The sequence below is a fragment of the Acipenser ruthenus genome, unplaced genomic scaffold, assembly GCF_902713425.1.
Source record: "Acipenser ruthenus unplaced genomic scaffold, fAciRut3.2 maternal haplotype, whole genome shotgun sequence".
NCBI lineage: Eukaryota > Metazoa > Chordata > Actinopteri > Acipenseriformes > Acipenseridae > Acipenser > Acipenser ruthenus.
In genome coordinates, this window is record NW_026707427.1 from 4,828 (window position 1) to 25,000 (window position 20,173).

At 50.3% G+C, this 20,173-nt stretch overlaps 2 protein-coding genes across 2 annotated transcripts in view; both read left to right on the forward strand.

Moving 5' to 3' along the window:
• Positions 1-809: 809 nt before the first annotated feature.
• On the forward strand, positions 810-17,793 carry ddx47 (DEAD (Asp-Glu-Ala-Asp) box polypeptide 47). Its single transcript, XM_059018810.1, has 13 exons — positions 810-965; positions 1,920-2,013; positions 3,963-4,151; positions 4,670-4,741; positions 7,660-7,778; positions 8,323-8,394; positions 11,660-11,776; positions 12,921-13,067; positions 13,764-13,901; positions 14,509-14,579; positions 16,569-16,698; positions 17,148-17,285; positions 17,606-17,793. Exons 1-13 carry the CDS (start codon positions 864-866, stop codon positions 17,612-17,614), a joined length of 1,398 nt encoding a protein of 465 aa, XP_058874793.1. The 5' UTR covers positions 810-863; the 3' UTR covers positions 17,615-17,793.
• A 1,155-nt stretch (positions 17,794-18,948) lies between these two features.
• Positions 18,949-20,173, forward strand: part of zgc:65811 (uncharacterized protein LOC393524 homolog) — a gene marked incomplete at its 3' end in the record, with an annotated part of 2,955 nt that continues 1,730 nt past the window's right edge. The window contains 1 exon segment of the mRNA XM_059018809.1: positions 18,949-19,431. Coding sequence (XP_058874792.1) covers positions 19,366-19,431 — 66 coding nt within the window.

Genomic DNA, 20,173 nt, shown 5'->3' on the forward strand with positions numbered 1-20,173 from the left:
TCATTAAAGCTGCAGACAGACAGACAGACACACAGACAGACAGGACAGGACAGAGCCCCCACAATCCTGTTCGGTTTGACGCTACAATATAATATAGAATCCCTTCTTCTTGGGGTCTGTGTTAGTTTACTACATTCTGAAAAGAGTTTAGTGTCATTATAAAATATATGTAATTGTTACTAAAATTACAAGGATATACACAGACACACACAGTGTGGAGTAGTGGTCAGGGCTCTGGACTCTTGACCGGAGGGTCGTGGGTTCAATCCCAGGTGGGGGACACTGCTGCTGTACCCTTGAGCAAGGTACTTTACCTAGATTACTCCAGTAAAATTATTATTATTATTTATTTCTTAGCAGACGCCCTTATCCAGGGCGACTTACAATTGTTACAAGATATCACATTATTTTTACATACAATTCCCCATTTATACAGTTGGGTTTTTACTGGAGCAATCTAGGTAAAGTACCTTGCTCAAGGGTACAGCAGCAGTGTCCCCCACCTGGGATTGAACCCACAACCCTCCGGTCAAGAGTCCAGAGCCCTAACCACTACGCCACACTGCTGCAGTAATATAAATGGGGAATTGTATGTAAAAAATAATGTGATATCTTGTAACAATTATAAGTCCCCCTGGATAAAGGCTTCTGCTAAGAAATAAATAATAATAATAATAATAATAATAATAATAATAATAATATATACAGTGTATATCGACACCTGGATATCTGCATTAAAAAAAACAAACAAAAAAACTACATGTCCCGTCATGCACCTGTTCTCAGCCGCGGAATGAACTGCATTTCCCAGCGTTCCGCGGGGCTCCTCCAGCCAGCATCCACAACCACGCTGGAGCGCAGAGATGGCGGACGAGGAGGCGATTGCAGAGACGACAGAGGTAGAGAAAGAAGAGAAAGAAGAAGGAGGAGAAGAAGAAGAAACGGCCAAAACATTCAAGGAACTGGTAAGGAAGGGATAGAGGAATGGCGTGAGTGTGCAAACCCGCAGTTAAAGGGATGTGTACGATCGTAAAAACAAAAACGTGACGATTTTCTCGTCGATTTCCAAAGAGAGACGGTGGTTTTATAATATATAGAAGTTATATATAACTAATTGTAACTATATAACTAATATTTATATATTTAACTTGAAAAATTGAACGCAGTAAGCGACCGTTTAAATTTACTGTCCGGAGTCTGGCAATAAAATTATAACCAAGCAAGGCGAACATTTTTCTGTGAAACTCGACAGGACGAGGCGTGCGGCGTTGATTACAATAAAGAAGCGTGATATTATTATTATTATTATTATTATTATTATTATTATTATTATTATTATAACAACGGGGCTGGGAATCAGACTCCCGCTGCACAGCAGTGTGATCCAGTCCTGGTTTCACTAGGAGTTTAATAATCAGACACACCTGAGCTTGTTAGCTAGACACACTGGGGGCTGATCAAGCTGGTAGCAGTAAAACCTGGACTGGATCACACTGCTGTGCGATGGGAGTCTGATTCCCAGCCCTGATCTCTCTGTCTAAATATCCCACAGTTCCCAGCAATATCCTGTAGCTCTCTTCACTATAAAAATCAGCTACAAACCTCCTTCAACCAAAGTCTATCTACAGGGCTGGGAATCAGACTCCCGCTGCACAGCGGTGTGATCCAGTCCTGGTTTCACTGGGAGTTTAATAATAAGACACACCTGAGCTTGTTAGCTAGACACACTGGGGGGCTGATCAAGCTGGTAGCAGTAAAACCTGGACTGGATCACGCTGCTGTGGGATAGGAGTCTGATTACCCTCCCAGAATACGGTTTCAGTATCGTTGAACTGTGCGGTGCGCTGCCACGCGTCTCCAGCGTGAGGCGCAGCGGGTCTCGGTTGCCGTGACGTCACGATGCGTTTTATTTCCCGCAGGGAGTGACGGATGTTTTGTGTGAGGCTTGTGAGCAGCTGGGGTGGAAGACTCCGACCAAAATACAGGTGGAAGCCATCCCGCTGGCACTGCAAGGTACTGAGAGAGGGTCTGTCTGTCTGTCTGCAGCTGTCTGTGCGTCTGTCTGTCTGTCTGTCTGTCTGTCTGTGTGCGTCTGTCTGTCTGTCTGTCTGTGCGTCTGTCTGTCTGTCTGTCTGTCTGTGTGTCTGTCTGTCTGTCTGTCTGCAGCTGTCTGTGCGTCTGTCTGTCTGTCTGTCTGTGCGTCTGTCTGTCTGTCTGTGCGTCTGTCTGTCTGTCTGTCTGTGCGTCTGTCTGTCTGTCTGTCTGTGCGTCTGTCTGCAGCTGTCTGTGCGTCTGTCTGTCTGTGCGCCTGTCTGTCTGTGCATCTGTCTGTACGTCTGTCTGTCTGTGCGTCTGTGTGTCTGTCTGTCTGCCTGTCTGTCTGTCTGTGCATCTGTCTGTGCGTCTGTCTGTCTGTGCGTCTGTGTGTCTGTCTGTCTGTCTGTCTGCAGCTGTCTGTGCGTCTGTCTGTGCGTCTGTGCGTCTGTCTGTCTGTCTGTGCGTCTGTCTGTCTGTCTGTGCGTCTGTCTGTCTGTCTGTGCGCCTGTCTGTCTGTCTGTGCGCCTGTCTGTCTGTCTGTCTGTGCGTCTGTCTGTCTGTCTGTCTGCAGCTGTCTGTGCGTCTGTCTGTGCGTCTGTCTGTCTGTGCGCCTGTCTGTCTGTCTGTCTGTGCGTCTGTCTGTCTGTCTGTCTGTGCGTCTGTCTGTCTGTCTGTGCGCCTGTCTGTGCGTCTGTCTGTCTGTGCGTCTGTCTGTCTGTCTGTGCGTCTGTCTGTCTGTCTGTGCGTCTGTCTGTCTGTCTGTCTGTCTGTCTGTCTGTCTGTCTGTCTGTCTGTCTGTCTGTCTGCAGCTTTAATGACACTAAACTCTTTTCAGAATGTAGTAAACTAACACAGACCCCAAGAAGAAGGGATTCTATATTATACTGTAGCGTCAAACCAAACAGGATTGTGGGGCTCTGTCTGTCTGTCTGTCTGTCTGTCTGTGTGTCTGTCTGTCTGTCTGCAGCTTTAATGACACTAAACTCTTTTCAGAATGTAGTAAACTAACACAGACACCAAGAAGAAGGGATTCTATATTATACTGTAGCGTCAAACCGAACAGGATTGTGGGGCTCTGTCTGTCTGTCTGTCTGTGTGTCTGTCTGTCTGTCTGTCTGCAGCTTTAATGACACTAAACTCTTTTCAGAATGTAGTAAACTAACACAGACCCCAAGAAGAAGGGATTCTATATTATACTGTAGCGTCAAACCGAACAGGATTGTGGGGGCTCTGTCTGTCTGTCTGTCTGCAGCTTTAATGACACTAAACTCTTTTCAGAATGTAGTAAACTAACACAGACCCCAAGAAGAAGGGATTCTATATTATACTGTAGCGTCAAACCGAACAGGATTGTGGGGCTCTGTCTGTCTGTCTGTGTGTGCCTCACCTTTTTACACACATCTAGAGACGCACTTGTCTGTGCTGAAACTGGGGACAGGGGGGTTTACCTCTCCCCCCCCCTTCTCTCCTCTTTCCCTCTCTCCTTTCTCTCTCTCTCACCTCCCCTCTCTCCTCTCTCCTCTCTCCTCTCTCCTCTCTCCTCTCTCCTCTCTCCTCTCTCCTCTCTCCTCTCCTCTCTCCTCTCTCTCCTCTCTCCTCTCCTCTCTCCTCTCACCCCCCTCTCTCCTCTCTCTCTCAGGGAGGGATGTGATCGGGCTCGCTGAGACAGGGTCTGGTAAGACAGCAGCGTTTGCCATCCCTGTGCTGCAGGCTCTGCTCCTCTCTCCTCAGCGCCTCTCTCCTCTCCTCTCTCCTCTCCTCTCTCCTCTCACCCTCTCCTCTCTCCTCTCTCCTCTCCTCTCTCCTCTCTCCTCTCTCCTCTCTCCTCTCTCCTCTCTCCTCTCCTCTCCTCTCTCCTCTCCTCTCTCCTCTCTCCTCTCCTCTCTCCTCTCACCCCCCTCTCTCCTCTCTCCTCTCTCTCTCAGGGAGGGATGTGATCGGGCTCGCTGAGACAGGGTCTGGTAAGACAGCAGCGTTTGCCATCCCTGTGCTGCAGGCTCTGCTCCTCTCTCCTCAGCGCCTCTTCGCTCTGGTCCTCACCCCGACCCGAGAGCTCGCCTTCCAGATCGCAGAGCAGTTCGACGCCCTGGGGGCCTCCGTGGGGGCCACGACCGGTGAGGCTGCGTGCGTGCGTGCGAGAGAGGCTGTGTGTGAGAGAGAGAGAGAGGCTGGCTGTCGGTCTGTGTTTGTGTGTCTGTCTGTGTGTGTGTGTGAGAGGCTGTCTGTGTGTGTGTCTCTGTGTGTGTGTGCGTGTGAGAGAGGCTGTGTTTGTGTGTGAGAGAGAGAGAGGCTGGCTGGCTGTTGGTCGGTCTGTGTTTGTGTGTCTGTCTGTGTGTGTGTGTGAGAGGCTGTCTGTGTGTGTGTGTGTGCGTGTGAGAGAGGCTGTGTTTGTGTGTGAGAGAGAGAGAGAGAGGCTGGCTGGCTGTCGGTCGGTCTGTGTTTGTGTGTCTGTCTGTCTTTCTGTGTGTGTGAGAGGCTGTCTATCAGTTAATATCTGTCTGACTATCACTCTGTTAGTGTGTGTGTGACTGTGTCTCAGTCTAGTTCACTCTGTGGTATTTCTGTGTGTGTGTGTGTGTGTGTCAGTGTGTGACTCTGTCTCACTCTAGTTCTGTATTTTCTCTCTCTCTAGCTGTGATTGTCGGAGGGATTGACATGATGTCTCAATCGCTGGCGCTGGCAAAGAAACCCCACGTCATCATCGGTGAGGCTCTCTCTCCTCTCCTCCCTGCTTCCTCTCTAACCCCCTCCTCTCCTCTCTCTGACCCCCTCCTCTCTCTCCTCTCCTCTCTCTCCTCTCTCTAACCCCCTCCTCTCCTCTCTCCTCTCTCTCTAACCCCCTCCTCTCCTCTCTCCTCTCTCTGACCCCCTCCTCTCTCTCCTCTCTCTAACCTCCTCCTCTCCTCTCTCTAACCCCCTCCTCTCCTCTCTCCTCTCTCTGACCCCCTCCTCTCTCTCCTCTCCTCCCTGCTTCCTCTCTCTAACCCCCTCCTCTCCTCTCTCCTCTCTCTGACCCCCTCCTCTCTCTCCTCTCCTCCCTGCTTCCTCTCTCTAACCCCCTCCTCTCCTCTCTCTGACCCCCTCCTCTCTCTCCTCTCCTCTCTCCTCTCTAACCCCCTCCTCTCCTCTCTCCTCTCTCTCTAACCCCCTCCTCTCCTCTCTCCTCTCTCTGACCCCCTCCTCTCTCTCCTCTCTCTAACCTCCTCTCTCTCCTCTCTCTGACCCCCTCCTCTCTCTCCTCTCTCCTCTCTCTCTCTCCTCTCTCTAACCCCCTCCTCTCCTCTCTCTGACCCCCTCCTCTCTCTCCTCTCCTCTCTCCTCTCTAACCCCCTCCTCTCCTCTCTCCTCTCTCTCTAACCCCCTCCTCTCCTCTCTCCTCTCTCTGACCCCCTCCTCTCTCTCCTCTCTCTGACCCCCTCCTCTCTCTCCTCTCTCTAACCCCCTCCTCTCTCTCCTCTCTCTGACCCCCTCCTCTCTCTCCTCTCTCTAACCCCCTCCTCTCTCTCCTCTCTCTGACCCCCTCCTCTCTCTCCTCTCTCTAACCCCCTCCTCTCTCTCCTCTCTCTAACCCCCTCCTCTCTCCTCTCTCTAACCCCCTCCTCTCTCCTCTCTCTAACCTCCTCCTCTCCTCTCTCTCCTCTCTCTAACCCCCTCCTCTCCCCTCTCTCCTCTCTCTAACCCCCTCCTCTCCCCTCTCTCCTCTCTCTAACCCCCTCCTCTCCTCTCTCCTCTCTCTAACCCCCTCCTCTCCTCTCTCCTCTCTCTAACCCCCTCCTCTCCTCTCTCCTCTCTCTCTAACCCCCTCCTCTCCTCTCTCTCCTCTCTCTGACCCCCTCCTCTCTCTCCTCTCTCTGACCCCCTCCTCTCTCTCCTCTCTCTAACCCCCTCCTCTCTCTCCTCTCTCTAACCCCCTCCTCTCTCCTCTCTCTAACCCCCTCCTCTCTCCTCTCTCTAACCTCCTCCTCTCCTCTCTCTCCTCTCTCTAACCCCCTCCTCTCCCCTCTCTCCTCTCTCTAACCCCCTCCTCTCCCCTCTCTCCTCTCTCTAACCCCCTCCTCTCCTCTCTCCTCTCTCTAACCCCCTCCTCTCCTCTCTCCTCTCTCTAACCCCCTCCTCTCCTCTCTCCTCTCTCTCTAACCCCCTCCTCTCCTCTCTCCTCTCTCTGACCCCCTCCTCTCTCTCCTCTCTCTAACCTCCTCTCTCTCCTCTCTCTGACCCCCTCCTCTCTCTCCTCTCTCTGACCCCCTCCTCTCTCTCCTCTCTCTGACCTCCTCCTCTCCTCTCTCTCCTCTCTCTAACCCCCTCCCCTCCTCTCTCTCCTCTCTCTGACCCCCTCCTCTCTCTCCTCTCTCTGACCCCCTCCTCTCCTCTCTCCTCTCTCTAACCCCCTCCTCTCCTCTCTCTCCTCTCTCTAACCCCCTCCTCTCCTCTCTCTCCTCTCTCTAACCTCCTCCTCTCCTCTCTCTCCTCTCTCTAACCCCCTCCTCTCCTCTCTCCTCTCTCTAACCTCCTCCTCTCCTCTCTCTCCTCTCTCTGACCCCCTCTCCCTCTCTCTCCTCTCTCTGACCCCCTCCTCTCCTCTCTCCTCTCTCTAACCCCCTCCTCTCCTCTCTCCTCTCTCTGACCCCCTCCTCTCTCTCCTCTCTCTAACCTCCTCTCCTCTCTCTCCTCTCTCTGACCCCCTCTCCCTCTCTCTCCTCTCTCTGACCCCCTCCTCTCTCTCCTCTCTCTGACCCTCTCCTCTCCTCTCTCTGACCCCCTCCTCTCTCTCTGACCCTCTCCTCTCCTCTCTCTAACCCCCTCCTCTCCCCTCTCTCCTGTCTCTAACTTCCTCCTCTCTCTAACCCCCTCCTCTCCCCTCTCTCCTCTCTCTAACCCCCTCCTCTCCCCTCTCTCCTCTCTCTAACCCCCTCCTCTCCTCTCTCCTCTCTCTAACCCCCTCCTCTCCTCTCTCCTCTCTCTAACCCCCTCCTCTCCTCTCCTCTCTCCTCTCTCTAACCCCCTCCTCTCCCCTCTCTCCTCTCTAACCCCCTCCTCTCCTCTCTCCTCTCTCTACCCCCCTCCTCTCCTCTCTCCTCTCTCTAACCCCCTCCTCTCCTCTCTCTAACCCCCTCCTCTCCTCTCTCTAACCCCCTCCTCTCCCCTCTCTCCTGTCTCTAACTTCCTCCTCTCTCTAACCCCCTCCTCTCCTCTCTCCTCTCTCTAACCCCCTCCTCTCCCCTCTCTCCTCTCTCTAACCCCCTCCTCTCCTCCCTGCTTCCTCTCTAACCCCCTCCTCTCTCTCCTCTCTCTAACCCCCTCCTCTCTCCTCTCTCTCCTCTCTCTAACCTCCTCCTCTCTTCTCTCTCTCTCCTCTCCTCCCTGCTTCCTCTCGCTAACCCCCTCCTCTCCTCTCTCTAACCCCCTCCTCTCGTCTCTCTGACCCCCTCCTCTCCTCTCCTCTCTTCTTTCTGACCCCCTCCTCTCCTCTCTCTGACCCCCTCCTCTCGCTCTCCTCTCCTCTCTCGTCTCTGACCCCCTCCTCTCGCTCTCCTCTCCTCTCTCGTCTCTGACCCCCTCCTCTCTCTCTCCTCTCCTCTCTCGTCTCTGACCCCCTCCCCTCCTCTCCTCTCCTCTCTCTAGCTACCCCTGGTCGGCTGCTGGATCACTTGGAGAACACGAAGGGCTTCACTCTGCGCTCGCTGCGGTTCCTCATCATGGACGAGGCTGACCGCATCCTCAACATGGACTTCGAGACGGAGGTGAGAGAGAGAGAGACGGGGGGGGGGGTGTGTGTGTGAGAGAGAGAGAGACACACTGCATCTCCGACTGCATCCTCAACATGGACTTCGAGACGGAGGTGAGAGAGAGAGAGACGGGGGTGTGTGTGTGTGTGTGAGAGAGAGAGAGAGAGAGAGACTCTCCGACCGCATCCTCAACATGGACTTCGAGACGGAGGAGAGAGAGAGAGAGACGGGTGTGTGTGTGTGTGTGAGAGAGAGAGAGAGAGAGAGAGACACTCTCCGACCGCATCCTCAACATGGACTTCGAGACGGAGGAGAGAGAGAGAGAGACGGGGGTGTGTGTGTGTGTGTGAGAGAGAGAGAGACTCTCCGACCGCATCCTCAACATGGACTTCGAGACGGAGAGGTGTGTGTGTGTCTCTCTCTCTCTGTGTCTGTTTAATTTTAATAAATTCTTAATGCATCCCTTCTCTCCCCTCTCTCTCCCCCCTCTCTCTCCCTCTCTCTCTCTCCCTCTCTCTCTCCCTCTCTCTCCCTCTCTCTCCCTCTCTCTCTCTCTCAGGTTGATAAACTTCTCAAAGTTATCCCCAGAGACAGAAAGACTTTTCTTTTCTCAGCCACCATGACTAAGAAGGTGAGTGAGGGGGGGGGGTGAATCACGCTGTGAGAATGACTCTGGGATGGATTGATTCACGCGGTGAGAATGACTCTGGGATGGATTGATTGACGCTGTGAGAATGACTCTGGGATGGATTGATTGACGCTGTGAGAATGACTCTGGGATGGATTGGTTCACGCTGTGAGAATGACTCTGGGGTGGATTGGTTCAGGCTGTGAGAATGACTCTGGGATGGATTGATTGACGCTGTGAGAGTGACTCTGGGATGGATTGAGTCACGCTGTGAGAATGACTCTGGGATGGATTGATTGACGCTGTGAGAGTGACTCTGGGATGGATTGAGTCATGCTGTGAGAATGACTCTGGGATGGATTGATTGACGCTGTGAGAGTGACTCTGGGATGGATTGGTTCACGCTGTGAGAATGACTCTGGGATGGATTGGTTCACGCTGTGAGAATGACTCTGGGATGGATTGAGTCACGCTGTGAGAATGACTCTGGGATGGATTGATTGACGCTGTGAGAGTGACTCTGGGATGGATTGAGTCATGCTGTGAGAATGACTCTGGGATGGATTGATTGACGCTGTGAGAGTGACTCTGGGATGGATTGGTTCACGCTGTGAGAATGACTCTGGGATGGATTGGTTCACGCTGTGAGAATGACTCTGGGATGGATTGAGTCACGCTGTGACAGTGACTCTGGGATGGATTGGTTCACGCTGTGAGAATGACTCTGGGATGGATTGATTCACGCTGTGAGAATGACTCTGGGGTTGATTGGTTCAGGCTGTGAGTGACTCTGGGATGGATTGAGTCAGGCTGTGAGAATGACTCTGGGATGGATTGGTTCACGCTGTGAGAATGACTCTGGGATGGATTGATTGACGCTGTGAGAATGACTCTGGGATGGATTGAGTCAGGCTGTGAGAATGACTCTGGGATGGATTGAGTCACGCTGTGAGAATGACTCTGGGATGGATTGAGTCACGCTGTGAGAATGACTCTGGGATGGATTGAGTCACGCTGTGAGAGTGACTCTGGGGTGGATTGGTTCAGGCTGTGAGAGTGACTCTGGGGTGGATTGGTTCACGCTGTGAGAATGACTCTGGGGTTGATTGGTTCAGGCTGTGAGTGACTCTGGGATGGATTGAGTCAGGCTGTGAGAATGACTGGGATGGATTGAGTCACGCTGTGAGAATGACTGGGATGGATTGAGTCACGCTGTGACAGTGACTGGGATGGATTGAGTCACGCTGTGAGAATGACTCTGGGGTTGATTGGTTCAGGCTGTGAGTGACTCTGGGATGGATTGAGTCAGGCTGTGACAGTGACTGGGATGGATTGAGTCACGCTGTGACAGTGACTGGGATGGATTGAGTCACGCTGTGAGAATGACTCTGGGGTTGATTGGTTCAGGCTGTGAGAGTGACTCTGGGATGGATTGAGTCAGGCTGTGAGCGTGACTCTGGGATGGATTGAGTCAGGCTGTGAGAGTGACTCTGGGATGGATTGAGTCACGCTGTGAGAATGACTCTGGGATGGATTGAGTCAGGCTGTGAGAATGACTCGGGTGGATTGAGTCAGGCTGTGAGAATGACTCTGGGGTTGATTGAGTCAGGCTGTGAGAATGACTCTGGGGTGGATTGAGTCAGGCTGTGAGAATGACTCTGGGGTGGATTGGTTCAGGCTGTGAGAATGACTCTGGGATGGATTGGTTCACGCTGTGAGTGACTCTGGGATGGATTGAGTCAGGCTGTGAATGACTCTGGGATGGATTGAGTCACGCTGTGAGAATGACTCTGGGATGGATTGGTTCACGCTGTGAGAATGACTCTGGGGTTGATTGAGTCAGGCTGTGAGTGACTCTGGGGTTGATTGGTTCAGGCTGTGAGAATGACTCTGGGGTGGATTGAGTCAGGCTGTGAGAATGACTCTGGGGTGGATTGGTTCAGGCTGTGAGAATGACTCTGGGGTTGATTGGTTCAGGCTGTGAGAATGACTCTGGGGTGGATTGAGTCAGGCTGTGAGAATGACGGGTGGATTGGTTCAGGCTGTGAGAATGACTCTGGGATGGATTGAGTCACGCTGTGAGAATGACTCTGGGATGGATTGGTTCACGCTGTGAGAATGACTCTGGGATGGATTGAGTCACGCTGTGACAGTGACTCTGGGATGGATTGAGTCAGGCTGTGAGAATGACTCTGGGATGGATTGAGTCACGCTGTGACAGTGACTCTGGGGTGGATTGATTCACGCTGTGAGAATGACTCTGGGGTTGATTGGTTCAGGCTGTGAGTGACTCTGGGATGGATTGAGTCAGGCTGTGAGAATGACTCTGGGATGGATTGAGTCAGGCTGTGAGAATGACTCTGGGATGGATTGAGTCACGCTGTGAGAATGACTCTGGGATGGATTGAGTCAGGCTGTGAGAATGACTCTGGGATGGATTGAGTCACGCTGTGAGAATGACTCTGGGATGGATTGAGTCAGGCTGTGAGAATGACTCTGGGGTTGATTGGTTCAGGCTGTGAGAGTGACTCTGGATGGATTGAGTCAGGCTGTGAGAATGACTCTGGGATGGATTGAGTCAGGCTGTGAGAATGACTCTGGGATGGATTGAGTCACGCTGTGAGAATGACTCTGGGGTGGATTGAGTCACGCTGTGAGAATGACTCTGGGATGGATTGAGTCAGGCTGTGAGAATGACTCTGGGATGGATTGAGTCACGCTGTGAGAATGACTCTGGGGTGGATTGGTTCACGCTGTGAGAATGACTCTGGGATGGATTGGTTCAGGCTGTGAGAATGACTCTGGGATGGATTGGTTCAGGCTGTGAGAATGACTCTGGGGTGGATTGAGTCACGCTGTGAGAATGACTCTGGGGTGGATTGGTTCAGGCTGTGAGAATGACTCTGGGATGGATTGAGTCACGCTGTGAGAATGACTCTGGGGGTTGATTGGTTCACGCTGTGAGAATGACTCTGGGATGGATTGGTTCAGGCTGTGAGAATGACTCTGGGGTGGATTGAGTCACGCTGTGAGAATGACTCTGGGGTGGATTGGTTCAGGCTGTGAGAATGACTCTGGGGTGGATTGAGTCACGCTGTGAGAATGACTCTGGGGTGGATTGGTTCAGGCTGTGAGAATGACTCTGGGATGGATTGAGTCACGCTGTGAGAATGACTCTGGGGTTGATTGGTTCACGCTGTGAGAATGACTCTGGGGTGGATTGGTTCACACTGTGAGAATGACTCTGGGGTGGATTGGCTGGTTTCAGGTTCAGAAGCTGCAGAGGGCGGCTCTCAGAGACCCTGTGAAATGCGCCGTGTCGACCAAGTACAGCACCGTGGAGAAGCTGCAGCAATACTACCTGTTCATCCCCTCCAAATTCAAGGTGAGGACCCCCCCCCATCACTCCCCTCCCTCCTCCCCCATCACTCCCCCCCTCTACAGCACCGTGGAGAAGCTGCAGCAATACTACCTGTGAGAACCCTCTCTTCCCTCCTTTCCTCTCTCCCTCCTCTCCTTTCCTCTCTTCCTCTCTCCCTTCTCTCCTTTCCTCTCTTCCTCCTCTCCTCTCTCCCTTCTCTCCTTTCCTCCCTCCTCTCCTTTCCTCTCTTCCTCCTCTCCTTTCCTCTCTCCCTCCTCCTTTCCTCTTTTCCTCCTCTCCTTTCCTCTCTTCCTCCTCTCCTTTCCTCTCTTCCCCTCATTTCCTCTCTCTCTCTCTCCCTCTCTCTCTCTCTCTCTCTCTCTCTCTCTCCTCTAATATCTCAGTGTTTTTTGTGTTTGTTTTTTAGGATTGCTATCTGGTCTATATCCTCTCCTCTCTCTCTCTCTCTCCTCTCCTCTCCCCTCTCTCTCTCCTCTCTCTCTCTCTCTCTCTCTCTCTCAATTCAATTCAATTCAAATTGGCTTTATTGGCATGACAATAAAAATAATTGTGTTGCCAAAGCACATACATGGCATAACCAACTCAAATATACAGACAAAGAATTTTTCTTAATACTAACAGTATCCCTCCTCCTCTCTCTCTCTCCTCCTCTAATATCTCAGTGTTTTGTGTTTGTTTTTTTTTAGGATTGCTATCTGGTCTATATCCTCCTCTCTCTCTCTCTCTCTCTCTCTCTCTCTCTCTCTCTCTCTCTCCTCCTCTAATATCTCAGTGTTTTGTGTTTGTTTTTTAGGATTGCTATCTGGTCTATATCCTCTCTCTCTCTCTCTCTCTCTCTCTCTCTCTCTCTCTCTCTCTCTCTCCTCCTCTAATATCTCAGTGTGTTGTGTTTGTTTTTTAGGATTGCTATCTGGTCTATATCCTCTCTCCCTCTCTCTCTCCCCTCTCTCTCTCTCCCTCTCTCTCTCTCTCTCTCTCTCTCTCTCTCTCTCCTTCCTCCTCTAATATCTCAGTGTTTTGTGTTTGTTTTTTAGGATTGCTATCTGGTCTATATCCTCTCTCTCTCTCTGTCTCTCTCTCTCTCTCTCTCCTCTCTCTCTCTCTCTCTCCTCCTCTAATATCTCAGTGTTTTGTGTTTGTTTTTTAGGATTGCTATCTGGTCTATATCCTCAATGAATTGGCCGGAAACTCCTTCATGATTTTCTGCAGCACTTGCAACAACGCCCAGAGGGTGGCGCTGTTGCTCAGGAACCTGGGCTTCACAGCCATCCCCCTGCACGGACAAATGAGCCAGGTGAGAAATAACAGCCAGGTCTAGAGCCTTCATCAGCGTGATTGAAACTAAACTGAGTCCAGCAGACCAGCTCTAGTTTGGGGCTCTAGTGCCTTCATCAGCGTGATTGAAACTAAACTGAGTCCAGCAGACCAGCTCTAGTTTGGGGCTCTAGTGCCTTCATCAGCGTGATTGAAACTAAACTGAGTCCAGCAGACCAGCTCTAGTGTGGGGCTCCAGAGCCTTCATCAGCGTGATTGAAACTAAACTGAGTCCAGCAGACCAGCTCTAGTTTGGGGCTCTAGTGCCTTCATCAGCGTGATTGAAACTAAACTGAGTCCAGCAGACCAGCTCTAGTTTGGGGCTCTAGTGCCTTCATCAGCGTGATTGAAACTAAACTGAGTCCAGCAGACCAGCTCTAGTTTGGGGCTCTAGTGCCTTCATCAGCGTGATTGAAACTGAACTGAGTCCAGCAGACCAGCTCTAGTTTGGGGCTCTAGTGCCTTCATCAGCGTGATTGAAACTAAACTGAGTCCAGCAGACCAGCTCTAGTTTGGGGCTCTAGTGCCTTCATCAGCGTGATTGAAACTAAACTGAGTCCAGCAGACCAGCTCTAGTGTGGGGCTCTAGTGCCTTCATCAGCGTGATTGAAACTGAACTGAGTCCAGCAGACCCGCTCTAGTTTGTGATTCTAGTTTTGTTTGTGTTTTTTCTCAGAATAAGCGATTGGGCGCTCTGAATAAGTTCAAGTCTAAGTCTCGCTCCATCCTGCTGGCCACGGACGTGGCGTCTCGCGGACTGGACATCCCGCACGTGGACGTGGTCATCAACTTCGACATCCCCACACACTCCAAGGTGAGAGACACCGAGACACGGGAGAGAGATTTCGAGACACCCGAGACACTGAGAGACATACGCACTGAGGCACACTGAGACAGATGCAACGGCCAGAGAGACACACTGAGAGACATTGAGACACTGAGAGGCATTGAGACACTGAGAGACATTGAGACACGCTGAGAGAGACATTGAGGCACACAGAGAGAGGGCATTGAGACATGGAGAGAGAGACATTGAGAGACATTGAGACACACTGAGAAGCATTGAGACGCTGAGAGAGACATTGAGACAGAGAGAGACATTGAGACACGCAGAGAGAGACACTGAGACACAGAGAGACACTGAGAGACATTGAGACATACACACCAAGACAGACGCACAGACTTAGACACACTTAATAAAAACGATATAGAACAAAATGTGTTTTAAATTTGTACTTTTTTTTCTTTTTATAATATTATTATTATTATTATTATTATTATTATTGTTATTATTATTAACACACATATATATATTTGGACGCTCGTGTGTTCTGTTAGTCAGTAACCCTGGCGATGACGCCGGCGCTCGTGTGTTCTGTTGCCGTCGGTAACCCTGGCGACGTGTCTGTTTTGTTTTCCAGGATTATATCCACAGGGTGGGTCGCACGGCCCGCGCAGGGAGATCTGGGAAGTCCATCACCTTCGTCTCGCAGTGAGTGCAGAAATAATCCATCAGCAGTCCATCCCAAACACTGTCCACTCGTATACTGTGTGTGTGTCTCCCCTCTCTCTCTGTCTCTCTCTATCTATCTCTCTGTCAATGACTCCTCCCTGTCTAGTGTGACTCCTCCCTGTCTGGTGTGGCTCCTCCCTGTTTGATGTGGCTCCTCCCTGTCTGGTGTGACTCCTCCCTGTCTGGTGTGACTCCTCCCTGTCTGGTGTGACTCCTCCCTGTCTGGTGTGACTCCTCCCTGCTTGGTGTGACTCCTCCCTGCTTGGTGTGACTCCTCCCTGCTTGGTGTGACTCCTCCCTGCTTGGTGTGGCTCCTCCCTGTCTGGTGTGGCTCCTCCCTGTCTGGTGTGGCTCCTCCCTGTCTGGTGTGGCTCCTCCCTGTCTGGTGTGGCTCCTCCCTGTTTGATGTGACTCCTCCCTGTTTGATGTGGATCCTCCCTGCTTAATGTGACTCCTCCCTGTCTGATGTGACTCCTCCCTGTCTGATGTGGCTCCTCCCTGTCTGATGTGGCTCCTCCCTGTCTGGTGTGACTCCTCCCTGTTTGATGTGGATCCTCCCCTGCTTAATGTGACTCCTCCCTGTCTGATGTGACTCCTCCCTGTCTGATGTGGCTCCTCCCTGTCTGGTGTGACTCCTCCCTGTTTGATGTGGCTCCTCCCTGTCTGGTGTGGCTCCTCCCTGTCTGGTGAGGCTCCTCCCTCTCTCGTGTGACTCCTCCCTGTCTGGTGTGGCTCCTCCCTGTTTGATGTGGTCCCTCCCTGTCTGGTGTGGCTCCTCCCTGTTTGATGTGGCTCCTCCCTGTCTGGTGTGACTCCTCCCTGTTTGATGTGGTCCCTCCCTGTCTGGTGTGGCTCCTCCCTGTCTGGTGTGGCTCCTCCCTGCTTAATGTGACTCCTCCCTCTCTGGTGTGGCTCCTCCCTGTCTAGTGTGGCTCCTCCCTGCTTAATGTGGCTCCTCCCTGTCTGGTGTGGCTCCTCCCTGTCTGGTGTGGCTCCTCCCTGTCTGGTGTGGCTCCTCCCTGTCTGGTGTGACTCCTCCCTGTCTGGTGTGACTCCTCCCTCTCTAGTGTGACTCCTCCCTGTCTGGTGTGACTCCTCCCTGTCTGGTGTGACTCCTCCCTGTCTGGTGTGACTCCTCCCTGTCTAATGTGACCCCTCCCTGTCTGGTGTGGCTCCTCCCTGTTTGATGTGACTCCTCCCTCTCTGGTGTGACTCCTCCCTGTTTGATGTGGCTCCTCCCTCTCTGGTGTGACTCCTCCCTGTTTGATGTGGCTCCTCCCTGTCTGGTGTGACTCCTCCCTGTTTGATGTGACTCCTCCCTGTCTGGTGTGACTCCTCCCTGTTTGATGTGGCTCCTCCCTGTCTGGTGTGACTCCTCCCTGTTTGATGTGACTCCTCCCTGTCTGGTGTGACTCCTCCCTGTTTGATGTGACTCCTCCCTGTCTGGTGTGACTCCTCCCTGTTTGATGTGACTCCTCCCTGTCTGGTGTGACTCCTCCCTGTTTGATGTGGCTCCTCCCTGTCTGGTGTGACTCCTCCCTCTCTGGTGTGGCTCCTCCCTGTCTGATGTGACTCCTCCCTGTCTGGTGTGGCTCCTCCCTGTCTGGTGTGGCTCCTCCCTCTCTGGTGTGACTCCTCCCTGTTTGATGTGGCTCCTCCCTGTCTGGTGTGACTCCTCCCTGTTTGATGTGACTCCTCCCTGTCTGGTGTGACTCCTCCCTGTTTGATGTGACTCCTCCCTGTCTGGTGTGACTCCTCCCTGTTTGATGTGACTCCTCCCTGTCTGGTGTGACTCCTCCCTGTTTGATGTGGCTCCTCCCTGTCTGGTGTGACTCCTCCCTCTCTGGTGTGGCTCCTCCCTGTCTGATGTGACTCCTCCCTGTCTGGTGTGGCTCCTCCCTGTCTGGTGTGGCTCCTCCCCTCTCTGGTGTGACTCCTCCCTGTTTGATGTGGCTCCTCCCTCCTCAGGTACGACGTCGAGCTGTTCCAGCGAATCGAGCACCTGATTGACAGGAAGCTGCCCGCCTTCCCCACACAGGAAGAGGAAGTGATGCTGCTGGTGGAGCGAGTGAGCGAGGCACAGCGCTTTGCACGCATCGTGAGTGAAACAGAGAGAGAGAGAGAGAGAGACAGAGAGAGAGAGAGAGAGAGAGAGAGAGAGAGAGAGAGAGAGACAGAGAGAGAGAGAGACAGAGAGAGAGAGAGACAGAGAGAGAGAGAGAGAGAGAGAGACAGAGAGAGAGAGAGACAGAGACAGAGACAGAGAGACAGAGAGACAGAGAGACAGAGACAGAGAGAGAGAGAGAGAGAGAGAGAGAGAGAGAGAGAGAGAGAGAGAGAGAGACAGAGAGACAGAGAGAGAGACAGAGAGACAGAGAGAGAGAGACAGAGAGAGAGAGACAGAAACACAGGCCACACAGAGACACAGCCCAGAGACAGAACCCAGCTAGCAAAAAAAGTCTTAAATAGGTCTCTTTTTAAAAAAATGAATCTGTCTGTCATATTTAAGAAAAAATGTCTGACTCTGTCTGTCTGTTTTGTTTTCAGGAGCTGAGGGAGGAGGGAGAGAAGAGAAAGAGACCGAGACACGAGGGGAAAGAGGAGGGAGATTCAGAGCAATCGAGAGGAGTGAGGGACAAGATCCAGGGAGGGAGGAGAGGAGGGAGAGGAGGGAAGAGAGGGAGAGTGCACTAGAGAGGAGAGAGGGGAGGAGGAGAGGGAAGAGAGGAGGAGTGCACTAGAGAGGAGAGGAGGGGGGAGGGAGAGTGCACTAGAGAGGAGAGGGGGAGAGGGAGGGAGAGTGCACTAGAGAGGAGAGGAGGGGGGAGGAGAGTGCACTAGAGAGGAGAGGAGGGAGGGGGGAGAGGGAGGGAGAGTGCACTAGAGAGGAGAGAGGGGAGGAGGAGAGGGAAGAGAGGAGGAGTGCACTAGAAAGGAGGGGAAGAGGAGGAGTGCACTAGAGAGGAGGGGAAAAGGGGAGGAGGAGAGAGGGAAGAGAGGGAGAGCTGCACTAGAGAGGAGGGGAGGAGAAATGAAGCAGTTCTTGGAGGAGGGTGTAAATGTTTGTATGAAATTCCTTTCTGTAATATTTTCCATGCTTGTATTAAAAATATCAAACTCTGTATATATGCGTCTGCGTTTAGTTTCGTTTGGTTTTACCTGATCTTTGTGTTAATAAAGTTATTTTATTATTCTTTGTATTATTTTATTTAATGTCTCAGTTCTCAGGACGGTCGGAGATGCAGAGCGGTCGGTCCTCGCTGGAGAATTGCAGTGTTTTTACAGACGGACGCGAGCCACAGTGAAGGACGTCTCTAAAAACAAAACTACACGAACAAACCAAAACTCTGTTTGTTTTATATATAGATATAGATATACAACAATTTATTTAAGTGTACGCGCAAGGGTTAAAAGATAAATGTCTTTTTAAATGTCTTTTGTGTACGTTTTAAAAAAACAAACATGCCTTAAATTTTGTACATAGCAGTTATATATATATATGTAGGGCAGCGGTGTGGAGTAGCGGTCAGGGCTCTGGACTCTTGACCGGAGGGTCGTGGGTTCAATCCAGGTGGGGGACACTGCTGCTGTACCCTTGAGCAAGGTACTTTACCTAGATTGCTCCAGTAAAAACCCAACTGTATAAATGGGGAATTGTATGTAAAAATAATGTGATATCTTGTAACAATTGTAAGTCGCCCTGGATAAGGACGTCTGCTAAGAAATAAATAATAATAATAATAATAATAATTATATATATATAAAGCAATGAGACATAGATGTATTTAAAAAACTAACACACTCTGTTTATATATATATATATATATATATATATATATATATATATATATTCACACACACGGTTGTGTCCAGTTCTGTTTTGCTGAGATAAAGCAGTGTTTGAATCACACCCTCCTGTGTGTGTAATTAAACCCGATAGAAACAAGGAAACCAACGAGAGGAGATGCTTCATCACAGAGAGAGAGAGGAGGAGGAGGAGGAGGAGGAGGGGGTGGAATGGGTTGCCGTGGGTTACGGAGCCACGCTGTCGATGCTGAATCGCTGGGATCCTTCGAGACCCGACTTGACAAAGTTCTGAGATCCATCAGCTGCAGGACGAGCTCTGAGGGGCTGAACAGAGTGTCTCTCTCTCTTCCTCTCCCCTCTTTCTCCTTTATCCTCTCCCCTCTCTCTCTCCACTATCTCCTCTCTCCCTCTCTCTCTACTGTCCACTGTATGTATCTCTCTCTCTCTCTCTCTCTCTCTCTCTCTCTCTCTCTCCCCCCCCCCCTCTCTCTCTCTCTCTCTCGTCTCCTGACTCCCTCCCGCCGCCTCTCCATATAAAAACGCTCTGTCATTTCTCTCTCGCTGAAAGGCGCTATATAAAATCAAAATTGATTGATTTAAAAAAATAGCGCGCTTCTTTTCGCGACAGTACGGTATCGTGACGTCGCAGATTTACAGGTGTGCGCTTTTGCAGCCTAATAGAAAAACCACATCGACTTTCGATTCCTGAAAACCAGCGCCGCAAATCACTCTCAGTCTAACTGAAGATCAACGCATCGCAGCGCTACAAACAGTCCTGTAATAATAATAATAATAATAATAATAATAATAATAATCATCATCATCATCATCCTCCTTCTGTTTACAGGGCGGTTTGTGATACCTTTACCCGAATAATCTCGTTCTTTGCAAAGTTTGCAACAAATTAATATTCCAGTTATTATTAATATTATTCTGAGTAGTAATTATATTCTCCACAATGGCGGTCGACGGTTGCGGGCAGTGCTGCAAAATTTTGTTGGTGATTTTCAACATCATCTTCGCGGTAAGTGTTTCTGTATGTGTGTGTGTGTGTGTGTTTATGATATAATTCACAAAATAATCCTCCATAAAATATATATATATATATATAATATATATATATATATATATATATATATATATATATATATATATATATATATATATATTAAAAACATCTTTAGGCTTCTTAACAGAATATAAACCATATTATTATTATTTATTTCTTAGCAGACGCCCTTATCCAGGGCGACTTACAATTGTTACAAAGATATTACATTACAAAATATTACTGCAGCGGTGTGGAGTAGTGGGTCAGGGGGTCTGGACTCTTGACCGGAAGGGTCGTGGGTTCAATTCAATCCCAGGTGGGGGGGACACTGCTGCTGTACCCTTGAGCAAGGTACTTTACCTAGATTGCTCCAGTAAAAACCCAACTGTATAAATGGGGAATTGTATGTAAAAATAATGTGATATCTTGTAACAATTGTAAGTCGCCCTGGATAAGGGCGGTCTGCTAAGAAATAAATAATAATAATGTGTTATTATTATTATTATTATTATTATTATTATTATTATTATTATTATTATTATTATTATTATTATTATTATTATTATCAAGAATATATTATTATTGTTATTACTGCGGTATTATGCTGTGTATTTGAATTTTATTGCTATCATATTATTATTATTATTATTATTATTATTATTATTATTATTATTATTATTATTATTATTATTAGCAGTAGTGATAATTTAGCTGC

Excerpts from the sequence above, each read along its gene's own strand:
- ddx47 (XM_059018810.1), top strand. The coding sequence starts at position 864 with ATGGCGGACGAGGAGGCGATTGCAGAGACGACAGAGGTAGAGAAAGAA. Across the intron at positions 2,014-3,962 it reads CATCCCGCTGGCACTGCAAG|GGAGGGATGTGATCGGGCTC; the intron begins GTACTGAGAGAG and ends TCTCTCTCTCAG. Across the intron at positions 11,777-12,920 it reads TCATCCCCTCCAAATTCAAG|GATTGCTATCTGGTCTATAT; the intron begins GTGAGGACCCCC and ends TTTGTTTTTTAG.